Source organism: Anopheles arabiensis, chromosome 2, assembly GCF_016920715.1.
Source record: "Anopheles arabiensis isolate DONGOLA chromosome 2, AaraD3, whole genome shotgun sequence".
In the NCBI taxonomy this organism is placed as follows: Eukaryota; Metazoa; Arthropoda; class Insecta; order Diptera; family Culicidae; genus Anopheles; species Anopheles arabiensis.
The window spans coordinates 93,660,407-93,672,974 of record NC_053517.1 but is presented as its reverse complement, the minus strand read 5'-3'; the positions used below and the strand labels follow the sequence as shown (position 1 = coordinate 93,672,974).

The 12,568-nt window shown below is 43.3% G+C and overlaps 2 protein-coding genes across 5 annotated transcripts in view; one reads left to right on the top strand and one right to left on the bottom strand.

Moving 5' to 3' along the window:
• The window catches only part of LOC120905686 (protein phtf), a 32,671-nt gene that overhangs the window by 6,476 nt on the left and 13,627 nt on the right, over positions 1–12,568 (bottom strand). The window lies entirely within an intron of this gene.
• The window catches only part of LOC120905490, a 30,448-nt gene continuing 19,406 nt past the window's right edge, over positions 1,527–12,568 (top strand). For 2 of the 4 annotated variants that reach the window (XM_040316533.1, XM_040316358.1), the window contains exons 1-4: positions 1,528–1,826; positions 8,310–8,466; positions 8,545–8,711; positions 10,086–10,121. In XM_040316533.1, coding sequence (XP_040172467.1) covers positions 1,622–1,826; positions 8,310–8,466; positions 8,545–8,711; positions 10,086–10,121 — 565 coding nt within the window. In that variant the 5' untranslated portion in view covers positions 1,528–1,621. Of the gene's footprint in view, positions 1,827–8,309; positions 8,467–8,544; positions 8,712–10,085; positions 10,122–12,568 lie in introns of all 4 variants that reach the window. The other 2 variants (XM_040316609.1, XM_040316444.1) reach the window with 2 other exon arrangements.

Below are 12,568 nucleotides of genomic sequence, written 5' to 3'. Positions count from 1 at the left end.
TAAAGCAAAGAAAATCAATAAATTAAATAATAAATATAAAAGGTGACAGAATAATTCTCTTGCCTTATTACACGTACGAAAGGCATTCTTCTGCCAATGTCTAAGTTTGATAGATAAATGCCAATCGAGGAATGACAGTATTTTCCTCCGTCTAATAAGGCCTTTAGAATGCATCAGTCGGTCACCGTCTGCTAAACGAAGTCTTTTTAGATTCTCTTTATGTTTAGAGCTTGAGCCGTTTAGAGCACGTTTAGTGGTTGTTCAGTGGATTTGTGATGGGGCTGATCTGTGGAATTTGGAATAGCTTTATCCTGGAGACTACTCATATACCCCAAGGGCCACAGATTAAGCTTAAACGACTGGAAAATCAAATATCTATAGAAAAAACATGAAAGCTTCAAAGCTTCACTTGTTTGCTAAATAGATGGCGTATACAACTCATCATTATATTGCTGTCCTTTTCTTGCAATGTGTTTCGATAAGTTTCATCTAATCATGACCTATATGGCCATCTAACTTTCCGAGCAAAAACATATATGAATGGTCTTGTGGTCATATACGTGGGTATCAACACCAACGACCATTACTCAAATCTCACTTGCTTCAGTGCTGGTGGTTGCCATTGGAGTTTAGTAATTAAACAATTGTATCGCCGTTCTAGTTCTAGCGATGCATAACTTCAATGCGAAACCATATAACAGTACAGAGGAAATGATAAAGCTCTCCTCCAAGCGAGGAAGCTCCACTGGTTGGGTATTCCACAAACAGATGACGGCACCAGCTTTTTGCTATTTTTAGAATGCTTGAGTCGTTTACCGTCTGCTATACGAAGTCTTACTATATTCCGTTTAGGTTGAAAGCTGGAGTTGTTTTGAACCCGTTTAGTGGTCGTTTAGTGGATTTGTGGCTATTGGGTACTCACCATATACGGGATAGCCAGATTATTCTGTAATAAACTAGAGCCAGCCTACAATCTCATCTATCAAATTATTTCTGAAACAATCAAATGCTATTACTTTTGGCCCTCGAATTTGAGTACCACATTGGAATAAAGTTCTGAGATAAAATGTATCTATAATGAAACCTTCTGAATGCATTCAACACTCTGGCGGCACAACAGTGGTCCGCCTGAAAGCTATGCAATCTGGCATAGTCATCACAAACTATCTCACGGCGATGAAACTCACTTTTGCCAATCTCACAAGTAGTACACAGTCCGATCGGAAGGATACCACGAGGTATTCCCCATAAAAAATTAAACACAAAACAATACCCCCTAATAAAAAGCAGCAACACAGCAAAAACCTCCCTGACAACACCCGATCCGGGACCGATCACACCTCCAAAAATTCTCTCATCTTCTCATCGTCGGCCGGCACTTCGGGCGACGCTCCATCGTCGGCGAAAGAGCGCGCTCAAACACGGGAACTTATTTTTAAACCATCGCCACCGAGTCGCTGCGAATGTGCGCAACCGACCAAGGGGGTACATCGGCACGGACCCACCATATCTCGGCACGGGCCCGCGAAAAGCCGTCCGTACCGAGCCGGCACCGCAGTTACGAGCGGACCTCTGAACGGAGCGGAACTAGCAAGTCCGCGAAACATCCCCCCAGCACGAGATGGGCCTGCCGCGAATCAGAAGTCTAGTGGCACCGTTGTGCTTCCTACTGTTGGCCAGCAGCTGGCTAGTGAGCGATGTAGACTGTGCGAAGAAGGCGGCAGCGAGTGCGCCGGCCGCGGCCCCCGAGGCCACGATCGAGGAAGTTTCGGCGAAGCAGCTGGAGCGGTTACTAGAGGATAAGGATTACGTTGCGGTGTACTGGTGTAAGTGATGATGCGCGTGCAAACGGTGATCGGAAACCGTGCAGAAAATAGATGTGATTGTGATACTGCATTTGCTGTTGCTGCTGTTACTACTGTTACTACTGCTATTACTACTGCTTAGTGATCTCAGCCTCCTGGGCCAACGCACATTCTGCTCAAGTATCAATTCAACCGTGTGTCCGTACCCTCCCCGGACCTCGCTTAGTGTTCACGACCCGGGTAGTGTACCTCGGTCGGCGGGGAAAATGTGTGCAAAAATGAATGCTAAAAATAGTTGACCCGGTTCGTTCGTACTTTTCGTTCACGATCTCCTCTTACCCCTCGCTCTTTTCTACTTCTCTTCCCCTCGCTCTCTTTAAATCTTCACTCGCTTCTTAGTGTCTGAGTTCAAATGCGAACTATCGGGCATCCGTTTACCCCTACTTCGGTGATAGTGCACAACATTCGAGTAGTTTCGAGCGCAACTGCTCGAATCCCACCCTTAGTGTATTCTGCCGTAAAGGTGTCCCATTACCCTGTAGTGCTCTGCAATGAAGCTACAGTCCACCAGCAAAAAAACAAAATTCTATGAACCTGTCTGCGACCCTCAGCTACCTCTAAATTAGGTGCCCATACACTTACACACTACTACACGCAGTATCTCGCGTGTGTACACAGTGCACACAAACACAGCTGCACAACGCCACAACCCCATTGCGCAACCGGAATTATAAGCAACAGTGGTTCGTGTAGTTGTTTTTTTTTTTTTATTTTGCTTGGCTGCGCTGCTGTCGAGTGGTGAGAGCTAAATTATTTTTAAAAATAATCGTGAAAAGAAAAGCAAATGCAGGCGGAAAAAGACAACTCGACTCAACAACATCAATAACCTGGCCAAGCACCGATAGCGAACGAGCAAGGGGAAAAGGATTGATCGCGGGGAGATCGGATGTTTGCACAGGCGGCAAACTGGCAAGGGAAGCAAGAGGGAAACCCCTCCCATCTTCGCTAGGGCCGGGCAAAATAGCAATGTGACATGTGAAGCACGCATTGGTGGTGGTGATGATGGTAGCCGAGGAAGACTAACTGTGCGCGCGTGTGTATTTGCACGCGTATGTGCGTAAGTGTTTACACGATCTTCAATCCTAATGTGGTAGTAGGCAGTGTTTGGTTTGGTGCGTTTGAGCAAAGGAAAATTCCTGTGAATGCGTGTGTGTGTGTGTGTGTGTGTGTTTGTGTGCGGTGAAAACGGGAAAACCCCCAAAGCATTTGTTTGAAAAGGAAAGTGATCAAGTGATCGCCGAAGCACTCTTATGCGTTAACAAAACACGATCCCAGTGTACTACTGCCAAGTGATATCTTCATTTGTGTCTCTCGGATACAGAAGAGACGAGAGGTATCGTGGTGGAAAGGGAGGCCAGTCGATGATAGTATCTTAAACTAGCTGTCTCACCCCCTGGGCGATGGTGGTGGTGCTGTGAGCGCTCGAAGCACACGCTCGAGTCCTCTCGCACGGCCGAGCTCCGATTAGCAGAGGTTCCGTCGGGGGTGCTTTGCTCAGAACAAAGTGTTCAAAAATAAACCCGACCCGACCCGACCCGTGTCCGTGTGCCGTCCGCCGGTGGGACATGCCGTGTGCCGCCGGTGTGCCGTGTGCGCGACCTCGTCCACACAATCGCAGCTAGCAGGCACAGGGCCGGGGTTTCGGTAGGTTCCGTCGTGAAATGAGACGTTGGGTCGCTGTTTTTTTACCAGTTCACTAGAGGACACATGTCTTGAGTTAGTGGCATACCGTGAGAGAGAGAGAGAGGACTACGGTCAACTCTATCTCTTTCTCTCATCTGCAGGCCAATAAAAATGGTGGTTTAGAGATGTTTTCACATTACAAAAGCAAGAAAAGTGTTACGAACCTATAGACGAATGAAGAATTAGTACTGAACCATACGTTGTAAACGTGTGCATTGACAGTTACTAAGAGAAACTATGAATTCGAAAAACTACTCTAATTAAGAGATCTGTTGGGGGAATGATCTAGAAGATGTCACAATAATCCAAAAGTGGAGATCAATCTTGGTAAAAGTATGGGGATGATCACTCGAGTTCACTCATCCAAAACTACTATCCTTCTTGTTTAGTACTCTCTTCTTAAAGAGTTCACTGTTTACTCTTTTCCCGTGTAGTCCACACTGCTTCCGCAATTAATTCCCTACACAATCCCATTTCTCAGACCTCAGCTAGCTGAAAGCTAGCACGGCAATTCTGGTGTGCTATAATACCGTGGACACGTACACGATCGCCAAACCACAACATACCTCGATTGCTCTGTACCGTTGCCAGGGTGCGGTTGAGGTTGAAATGTTCGCCCCAACTTCCGCCTTCCTTATTCTTGCTAATCGTGAACAGAACACAACGGACCACCGGGCTGCCCAAGCAAGCAATAATACGATCTCTGTTCGACATAAATGTGCGCTGTTTCCTATTGCTTAACCTTTTGTTTGCAGGTTATCGACTCTAAACCGCATGCAGGCTTACGCTAAACGTGTTTTATGGTTTCGGAGCTTCGGTTTCTTACTACACGTACCACACCGCTCTTTCCATTTTCCTCCGTGCAAATGCGCTGGCGGTCCATTACTCCTGCTGCCCAGTTGCCCGGTGCCAACAGGTTGTTGTTTATCGGTTGTGTATAATTGACAGGTCTGATTGATCGACACCTGAAGCGTACACAGTGCCCCGGGCTGCCCCGCGGTACACCAAGTACCCTGTGGCCAGCTCAGCCAGTGTCATATTACTGCAGTTTGCTTATTTTAAGCTGCAGCGGGGTAGTATGAAATTACAACATCGTTTTGGTTGTGGCGAATTCCATCGCGCTGCTAACTGGGAGTCGATAAAAGCAAAAGTCGAGCAGGCAGTAAGCGATATAGAAACACAACCGATAATTTACCCCAAACGGCTCCGGAGGGTTAATGTTTTTGGCGAGGTAGTGCGTAAAAATATTCTCACCGTAGCGGCGTATGCTGCGAAAAACGAACTCAACCCACTCGACTTTGCGTTATGAAAATAATCCACTAGCGCAGCATTTACTTTACTATCACATGCCGTTCACTTCCGCACCTTGTTTCTTCTGCCTACCCTTTGGAGCAATCACAGTTGAACAAACAATATGGTACATCTTTTCAACACACACGCAATTCCGCTGGGAAGAATGTGTGTAAAAGCGGGAAGCTCCTTTTTTCTTTTCTTTTCCCCCCTAATAAATGGGTAACCATTTTCGTAGAAACCAAACCACCACCGGCCACACCGGATGCGCCGGTCCGAAGGTCTAATGGTGTGAACGGCGTTACACAAAACCTTGAACGTTCACGGCGGTTTAGCTAGTCCCTAGGCCAGCCAATATTTATGTAAACAGTATCGCGTCTTCCATTCGGCGAGCGGCGCAAAATGTGAGTTTGATGTTTCCATTCGGGTTATTATGGGTCGCTGAAGCAAATTGCTCGGCGAAAGATGGCCCAGTGTGTCGGCTGAATGTGAGGAGATGGGGAAAAATAAAAATCGTTAAATTTGTTGCACCACTCTGTCGAATTTTATGATTGAAGAGAAGAGCGATCAGCGTCTATTAGGGAGGAAAAATCGATTCGAAGTGGAATAAAAACGAGCACGATCATATTCGTTCGTTCCAATTGAACCAGCAAACTCGTTCAAAATTAGATTTTTCTTTCCATTTGGAAGGGTGCAGCGATTCAATGAGATGAAGATTAAGAAAAATCAATTTTAAAATATGTTATCATTGATGCAAGATTTATAGAAGAATTTTTGGCATTTTTGGCAGTAGATGTGTTAATGTACATGACCTAAGCACGTTAATTTTCTTTCTAATTCATTATACATATTATGAGTTTCTATTGCCTTATTGCGAAATATTATGAAATATATTATTTAACAGCAAATTAAATTACTCTGTAGTGAGCTATGTTAAATAATATCTCTAAATCAATGATTAAAATAAAGCAAACCAATATATTGATACTACCAATTAAACGATTTCAAAAATTATCACTTAAATGGTAAAATATTCTGGATGCATACACACGCTCATCAGCACACTGATTCCGATGATTAATGCTACTGAACGGTCGCCACCATCGAAGCAATTATCTGATGAATGAACTTGACTTTCCCTCGCGCGCAAACGATCGCCCCAGCAATGCGATGGAGGCGCACGGTACTTCACGATGGGTTGGAAAAGCGCAACGATCTTTCCTAATCGTGTGTTTTAATTTTTATTACTATTTCACCATAGACACCCACTAAATACTACACACACACACACACACACTGAAATTCTAGTTCCTAGGAATGTGAAAACCAGCACGAACCTGAACAACACAGTGCACACAGCAGATACTATGCTACCCTGCTCTGGCACGTTCTTGCACAAAAGAACGCTGTTCGCTCGCTCGCTTACTTCCACGGCCCAAGCGAACCGAGCTGCAAGCTCGGACGCTCCGCTGTGAGACAGTGGGCAAGTGGGCTAAATTAAAAATAGTCCCCAGGTCCCCGAGTCAAAGATGAAACGGCCAAACGATGATCATTTCCCTTGCTCTTGCTCGGTGCTTCGCACACACGCACACAATCGTGCGCACACGCACGCGGCTCGTTTGCCCCTTTCTTTTTGGCAACGAAACGCACCGGATGGTGACGGTGCAACAGTATCATTCATCTTGAAACTGCACCAACGATGCATATTTTGCAAGTGAAACAAGTCATCAAGATTAAGCACATTTTGCGCCGTGTTTGTGTGTGTGTGTAATGAGGAGGTAGGGAAGGAAAATGTAGGTCAACTTTCACGACATTATCATCGTTGGAGAGTCTGTGCTACAGTGTGGCTCACATTGCCTGATTTACAAATTTTAAAAACATTTTAAGCCAAAAAATAAAGCAATGTGTCTGCCGTCTACGACAAAGTATGTCACATGGACAGCTCAAACCATTCTAATGGAACGTATTTTCACAACCTTGAACTCATTATGTCATAATGGAAAACCTAATAGTTCTGCTGCAAGTGTCTGGTCCATTATTTTCCTACTTCCAACCGCTTTCGCACCACGACACGGCTGATGGCAAGGGCTTACAGCTTAGTTCGTCTGCCAAGTGATTTATTTTAAGGGATCGGTACCGGTACACACGCGTGCCCCAAACCGTGGCGGTCGTCTGGCCGTCTTTACTTATAGACGTCGCTCGCTCGCTAGACGCGATATCGATTAGAACCGAACCGATTGATCGTTGTTTAAAATTTCAAAACACGTGAACCATTTGACGGAATGTGACCCCTTTTTTGTTCTCGGGGCAGGGATTTAGCTCATACAGGTTTGCCTGCCAAACGATGGATCGTAGGCGAAGCTCGTGATCGGTTTATGGCTTGCTGTTTGAGTCTTAGTAGTACAGCGGGACTAGTGCATTTTATGGTTTATGGTATTATATTGGTTTTGACACAAAAGAAGTGTCGTTTTTGATCAACCGGATCGAGATTTCTACAATGACCAACATGGAGTCAAAGATCAGATGTTCTATTGTACATGTATGACTTTTTTATCGATCTGGATTTACAGAACTTGCTATAAAACTGTATCTTGCGATATCTTCTAATAAACGAGAAAAGCTTGAACTTTTTGGATTTGTATTGGAATTGGAATTGGAGATTTGTAAATAAAACCTAATAATTTTGGAGTTTACAATATTAGACACATACATACGTTTTTTATTGGATTTGTCGAGGATTAAAAAAAATCCGATTTAAAATTATGTTTTTATTATTAAAATTTTAAACAATTAACACAAACTAGGTATTTGCACAATAAAAATTAATTATACTGAAAATATTTTTTAAACAATTTTATCTTTAAAAAAAGCATACATAAAAGTGCACAAAACCCAGAAATAGTGTAACAGTGTATTAAGCACAGTACCTCCTTGCTATAAAATAATACTGTTGTCTTTGAGGGAGCTATAAAATCTGCAATAACACTTAATGTTTCGTAGAGTAATAAGACTACTGTAATCCTTCATTAGTAAATGCAATCAGATACATTCAGAAGGCTTTAACTTCTTCTTGGACGTATTTCTGTAAGTTTATGTTCATCATTAAAATTGAGCTCTACGTCAAGTTGAAAGCCTTCATACATGGATTACTATAAAATCGCTTCAAATGGCGCAACCAGATCATTTAAGAACTGTTAATAAGAAATTGTTAAAGTTCTACACAGCTTAGTGCTATAGTGTCTTAGTGATATCTAATATCTGTGATGTGTCTGTGGAGGGAAGTGATCGTGTAGTTTTATGTCCTATAAACCAGTATGAATAAATTTGACTAGTCAGTAGTAGTAGCAGCAGCAGCAACAGCAGCAGCATCAGTAGTATCAACACTACATCCGAGTTGTATTCCATAAAACCCTTCAAGATACTAAGCTCTATAATCAATCTTCCCTCCCTCAATCTACAAAAACAAAACAGATGCCCGTAGCTGTACAACCTGTGACACAGTATTAGCAGAGCTAGAGCACATCGACGATGATACCGATTCGTTCGGTGTCGACTTTGTGAAAATCAACGACAAACGACTCGCGAAACAGTATGGCATCACCAAGTTCCCGGCCCTCACCTACTTCAGGTAAGCCAGCCCTTAAGAAAACGCCTTAAGACAAGTATTCACTTGCTAACACACCTGTTCGATCATCCCCATTCGCAGGGAGAAGGAACCGATCATCTACGAGGGTGACCTCATGGATGAGGCCGGTGTGCTCGACTTCCTCACCTCCCTGGAAGCGATGGATCTGCCCGACCGGATCGAGGAAGTGAACGCCAAGATTCTGTCGAAGATCATCGAAGACTCCGACTACGTTGCGGTGCTGTTCTGTAAGTATTGCTGTGTTCTTGCCTGCTCGGACGTTTCGCGTTTCGATCATGGGAATATGATGGCCAACTTTCTAATGCAGTATGCGGGCAATACTGCACATCACAGTCGTTTTCACGCTCACGCAATTTGAAGTAGTAGTTTTGAAGCTGTACAGTATTCGTGTGTGTATGTTTTTTTGTATTCACCAAAGAAAATTGTAGGATAGGACACCTTTGCATTATGCACTTCACTGTTCGTGTACACTCACTTGTTTCAATTAGTTTGTTTCTCAAAAGCTCTTCTTTGCGCGCGCGCGTGCACACACACCAGGTTTTGTGCATACAGTTGTGTAGTGTAAAATTAAAACAATTTTGTAGAACATTTCATCACATTGTACAATGATCATCCGCGCACCCAGATCTCGGCATCGTTTCATCTGATAAATAACCATGCTGCTACCATTGCCCCTTTCTATAGGGTGAAGTGGTGCGTTTTTAGCACCAAGAAGACGACGGACGGAGGCAAATAGCAGGATAGGCACCCTCAACATTCTTACCGATTTGCAATCTTTCCTCTCTTGTGGTGTATTATTCACTGTTCATGCTAGTGCTAGAGTTTTGTGCTGTGTAGACGCTGCCTCTCGTCGTCTTCGTCTGAGGATCACTTTCACCACATTTTCACCCGTAATTAATCTTGTACAGTTATTTCATTTTTGGTAGCCACCACCACCACCACTATAAATATCTCATCAGCGTGATGTACGTTTCCGTACGCTTAAATTCATGTTTCGCATTCGTCAGCTCTTTGCCTTTTTCTCACATTCTTGGTTCGCTGATGGTTTCATTGCCGGTCGTCGAAACGATCAGGAGGAGGAAGAAGCGATCATGTGTCAGATTGTATTTAAAATTATCTTCTCATTTCTCGCTCGTGGCCACTGTCAGTACGTTCGCGGAAGTAATCGAGTTTAATTTTACCCATTTTGATGCGTTTTAAAAGCAGCAAAGGATTCCTTTTTATCTCATTCATTTTTCTTCTCTCTTTTTTTTCTTTTCCACTTTTCACTCACTTTTTCTCCACTGACCGTGTACGTGAATTACTATTTGCGTGGCGGGATGCACGCTGCACGATCAAATTGCACTACCGGGTGCGTTTGGGTACCTGTTTGTGTGTGTTTGTATGTGTGCTCATATTGTACCATTTTTACGCACCGATTGTATACTACACCGCACCGATGACACACACGCACACACATTCCAACCGGATTTTCCCGGGACCGGTGGAACATTTACCTTGCAAACGCACGAATCAATTTACTGAATTCCAAATACGAATGATACCTAAATCCCAAAAACCCTAAAAAAACCCATCTCGTACGAAAACGCACACATTCGTAGGCACTGATCACGAAAACTGCCCACCCGGAAACAACAGTAAGTGAAAAAGAAATAAATAAATAGAACAAGTCTCTGTTAATTGCTTCTGTTCAACGATCCAAATCCAACCCAACCTCCGCCTCGCCCCGGCTGCGTGTTTTGCCAGCAGCAGCTTTCCTTCTTTTCTTTTCTTTTTTTCCTCCTCTTCGCTACCAAATCGTTTGAATTTGCCTCCGTTTTGATTCTGTGTTAATTCTATACTTTTCTTTCGCCTGTTTTTATTACAAACGCTCCTCGGCCTGGCAACAGTTATACTAGGACTAGGGTCGACCCGACTGCAATGCCCCGCAAGTGCTTGACTTACATGCTGTCTTTCGTCCCTCTGTTTCTGTCCCTCATTGTGTCGCTGTGTTTGACAACTGTTCATCGTTGAGTTTAATGTGTTTTGTCGTTCGTTTCATGTTTCGTTGTTTTTACACAACATTTTTTGTACTGTTTCGTTTCATGTTATTTATTGAGTTTCATTTATATTTCTGGTTATTATTTTTTACATTACTTTATAAATGTGTTCTACATATAGAAAAACCTTTTTTTATATTCATATTTCTGTTCTTTAAAAGATTGTATTCCTATTTCGAAATTAGACATTTTCTATTCAAAACTACATATTTTACATTCCTTACATTCCAATTTCATTTACGTATTTATTCTTGTCGTAACAGAAGATCATCATTACTCAACTACTAACACGGCTTTAACATCTTTATGTGCTGATGCATGGTGTTTTAACTGTCACTTTTAATCACCAATAACACGGTAGCCAATTGGAAGCTACCACCCACCCACGGGCATAAATAAAAGCACAACAAATAAACAAACAACTGGGCTCGAGCGTTACAGCTTCATGCTGTTTGCTGCATTTCAAGTGCATTCCAACAAATGTAGCTGCTTGTTTATATTTACATTAGAGTAACATTATATTTATCATGTTGCCCTCCAAAAAAAAACATATTCCTCCATCAGGTAGGAGCCTAACATAAGCGGATGATCCCGTACGATCGCTTCTTAAAACATGCAAGGTTAACCCAGGCAAGTGAAATGTGAGTCACGGTTAACCGAAAGTGACAAACATCGCACGCCCTCGGGATGACACGCGCTGCACGGGCAGACATGCGTGACATCTTCGGGCGGGCGAGCAGTGGAGGATCGGCCAGCTTCTCCAGCTACCCCAACATCACCGCGGGACAGTATTTGATGGGATTTTTGGGGTTTTAAAATTAGTTCATCGCTCGCTACTGCACCGAGCTAAGAGAGAGAGCGAGTGTGTGTATGATTATTATTAGCTACCCCAGGAGGGTGGTTTGGCCGAGAAGGCAAACGCATCACTTAACCACCGATGCACTTCTTGCAGCGCCTTCTTCAACGATTTGTTCTATCGCTTTGGTAGTTACAGAGCGATTTTGTCTTCAGTAGAATCAGAAACAAACACAACAAACCACTAAAGCCAACCATATACTATGTTAAAACAAATAAAAAATATGATTCCTTTGATCCTAGGCAATATGTTATTCACACCTTCTCAAAAAAATAATAATAACCCTCCTTGGCCCCATAAAACTGTTCTCCAATGACTCACAATGAGGAGAATTAGTTTCATTAGCTTGCAAAAGCATCACTCAACACTTACTCAAGGGCAAAATGGCTATAGTTTGTTACTTGAGGCGTGTTTTGTTTGCCTTCATATGCTCATCGCCTATTTTTATCATCCCCTTTTGCCGTTGGTGCCGTTCAGTCAACCAGCCTAACCAGTATGAACTTGTCAGTTTTGAACGATTTATGTGTTTGGTAAGGAATTCTTTATCTCTGCACATTGTGGGGGAATTTTGTAAGCAAGTTAAAAAAAAACTCACAAAACAAGAAGCTCCATTTGCAATACTTTGAATTATTCATCCAAGATCAATCGATCTTTGAGGTGAATTTGTTGTTTGGCTAATGAGCATTGATCCTATTTCCATCAACTTCAGATTTTTGCATGATCTTAACGCAAAAGAAATCCAAAAAGATTAACGCGCTCAACGGCTGTTAGGGTATAAGACAGGCGCACCAGTATCAAAGCACCGTTTCGCTTTCGGTTCGCATCAGTTAGCAGTTAACGATGATATTAATGAAAACATGCACTTTTCCCGTAGGCGGTAGAACGGCAATCAAATGGCTGTGTGTGCCTATACTTTCCTCACACCCCTCAACACACGTTGAGGTTGTCGGTAAAGTCTCCGCTTCGCAGTGATCTTGAGCGAAACGGGCAAACCGTGGTGAGAGTAGGTGTAGGTTACCTTGAATAAACACACGTCCATTCGGGAGCTGAACTACTCCTCCAACTACCTACACTCCATGCTCTAGGGTTGTAAAAATGAAGCGAGAGAAGTAACTCCCAACCTAGCATGTACGGGGTGGCACTGTCCTACCGCACTTACCCCGCTAACTAGGCGCGCGTGGGAGAACTT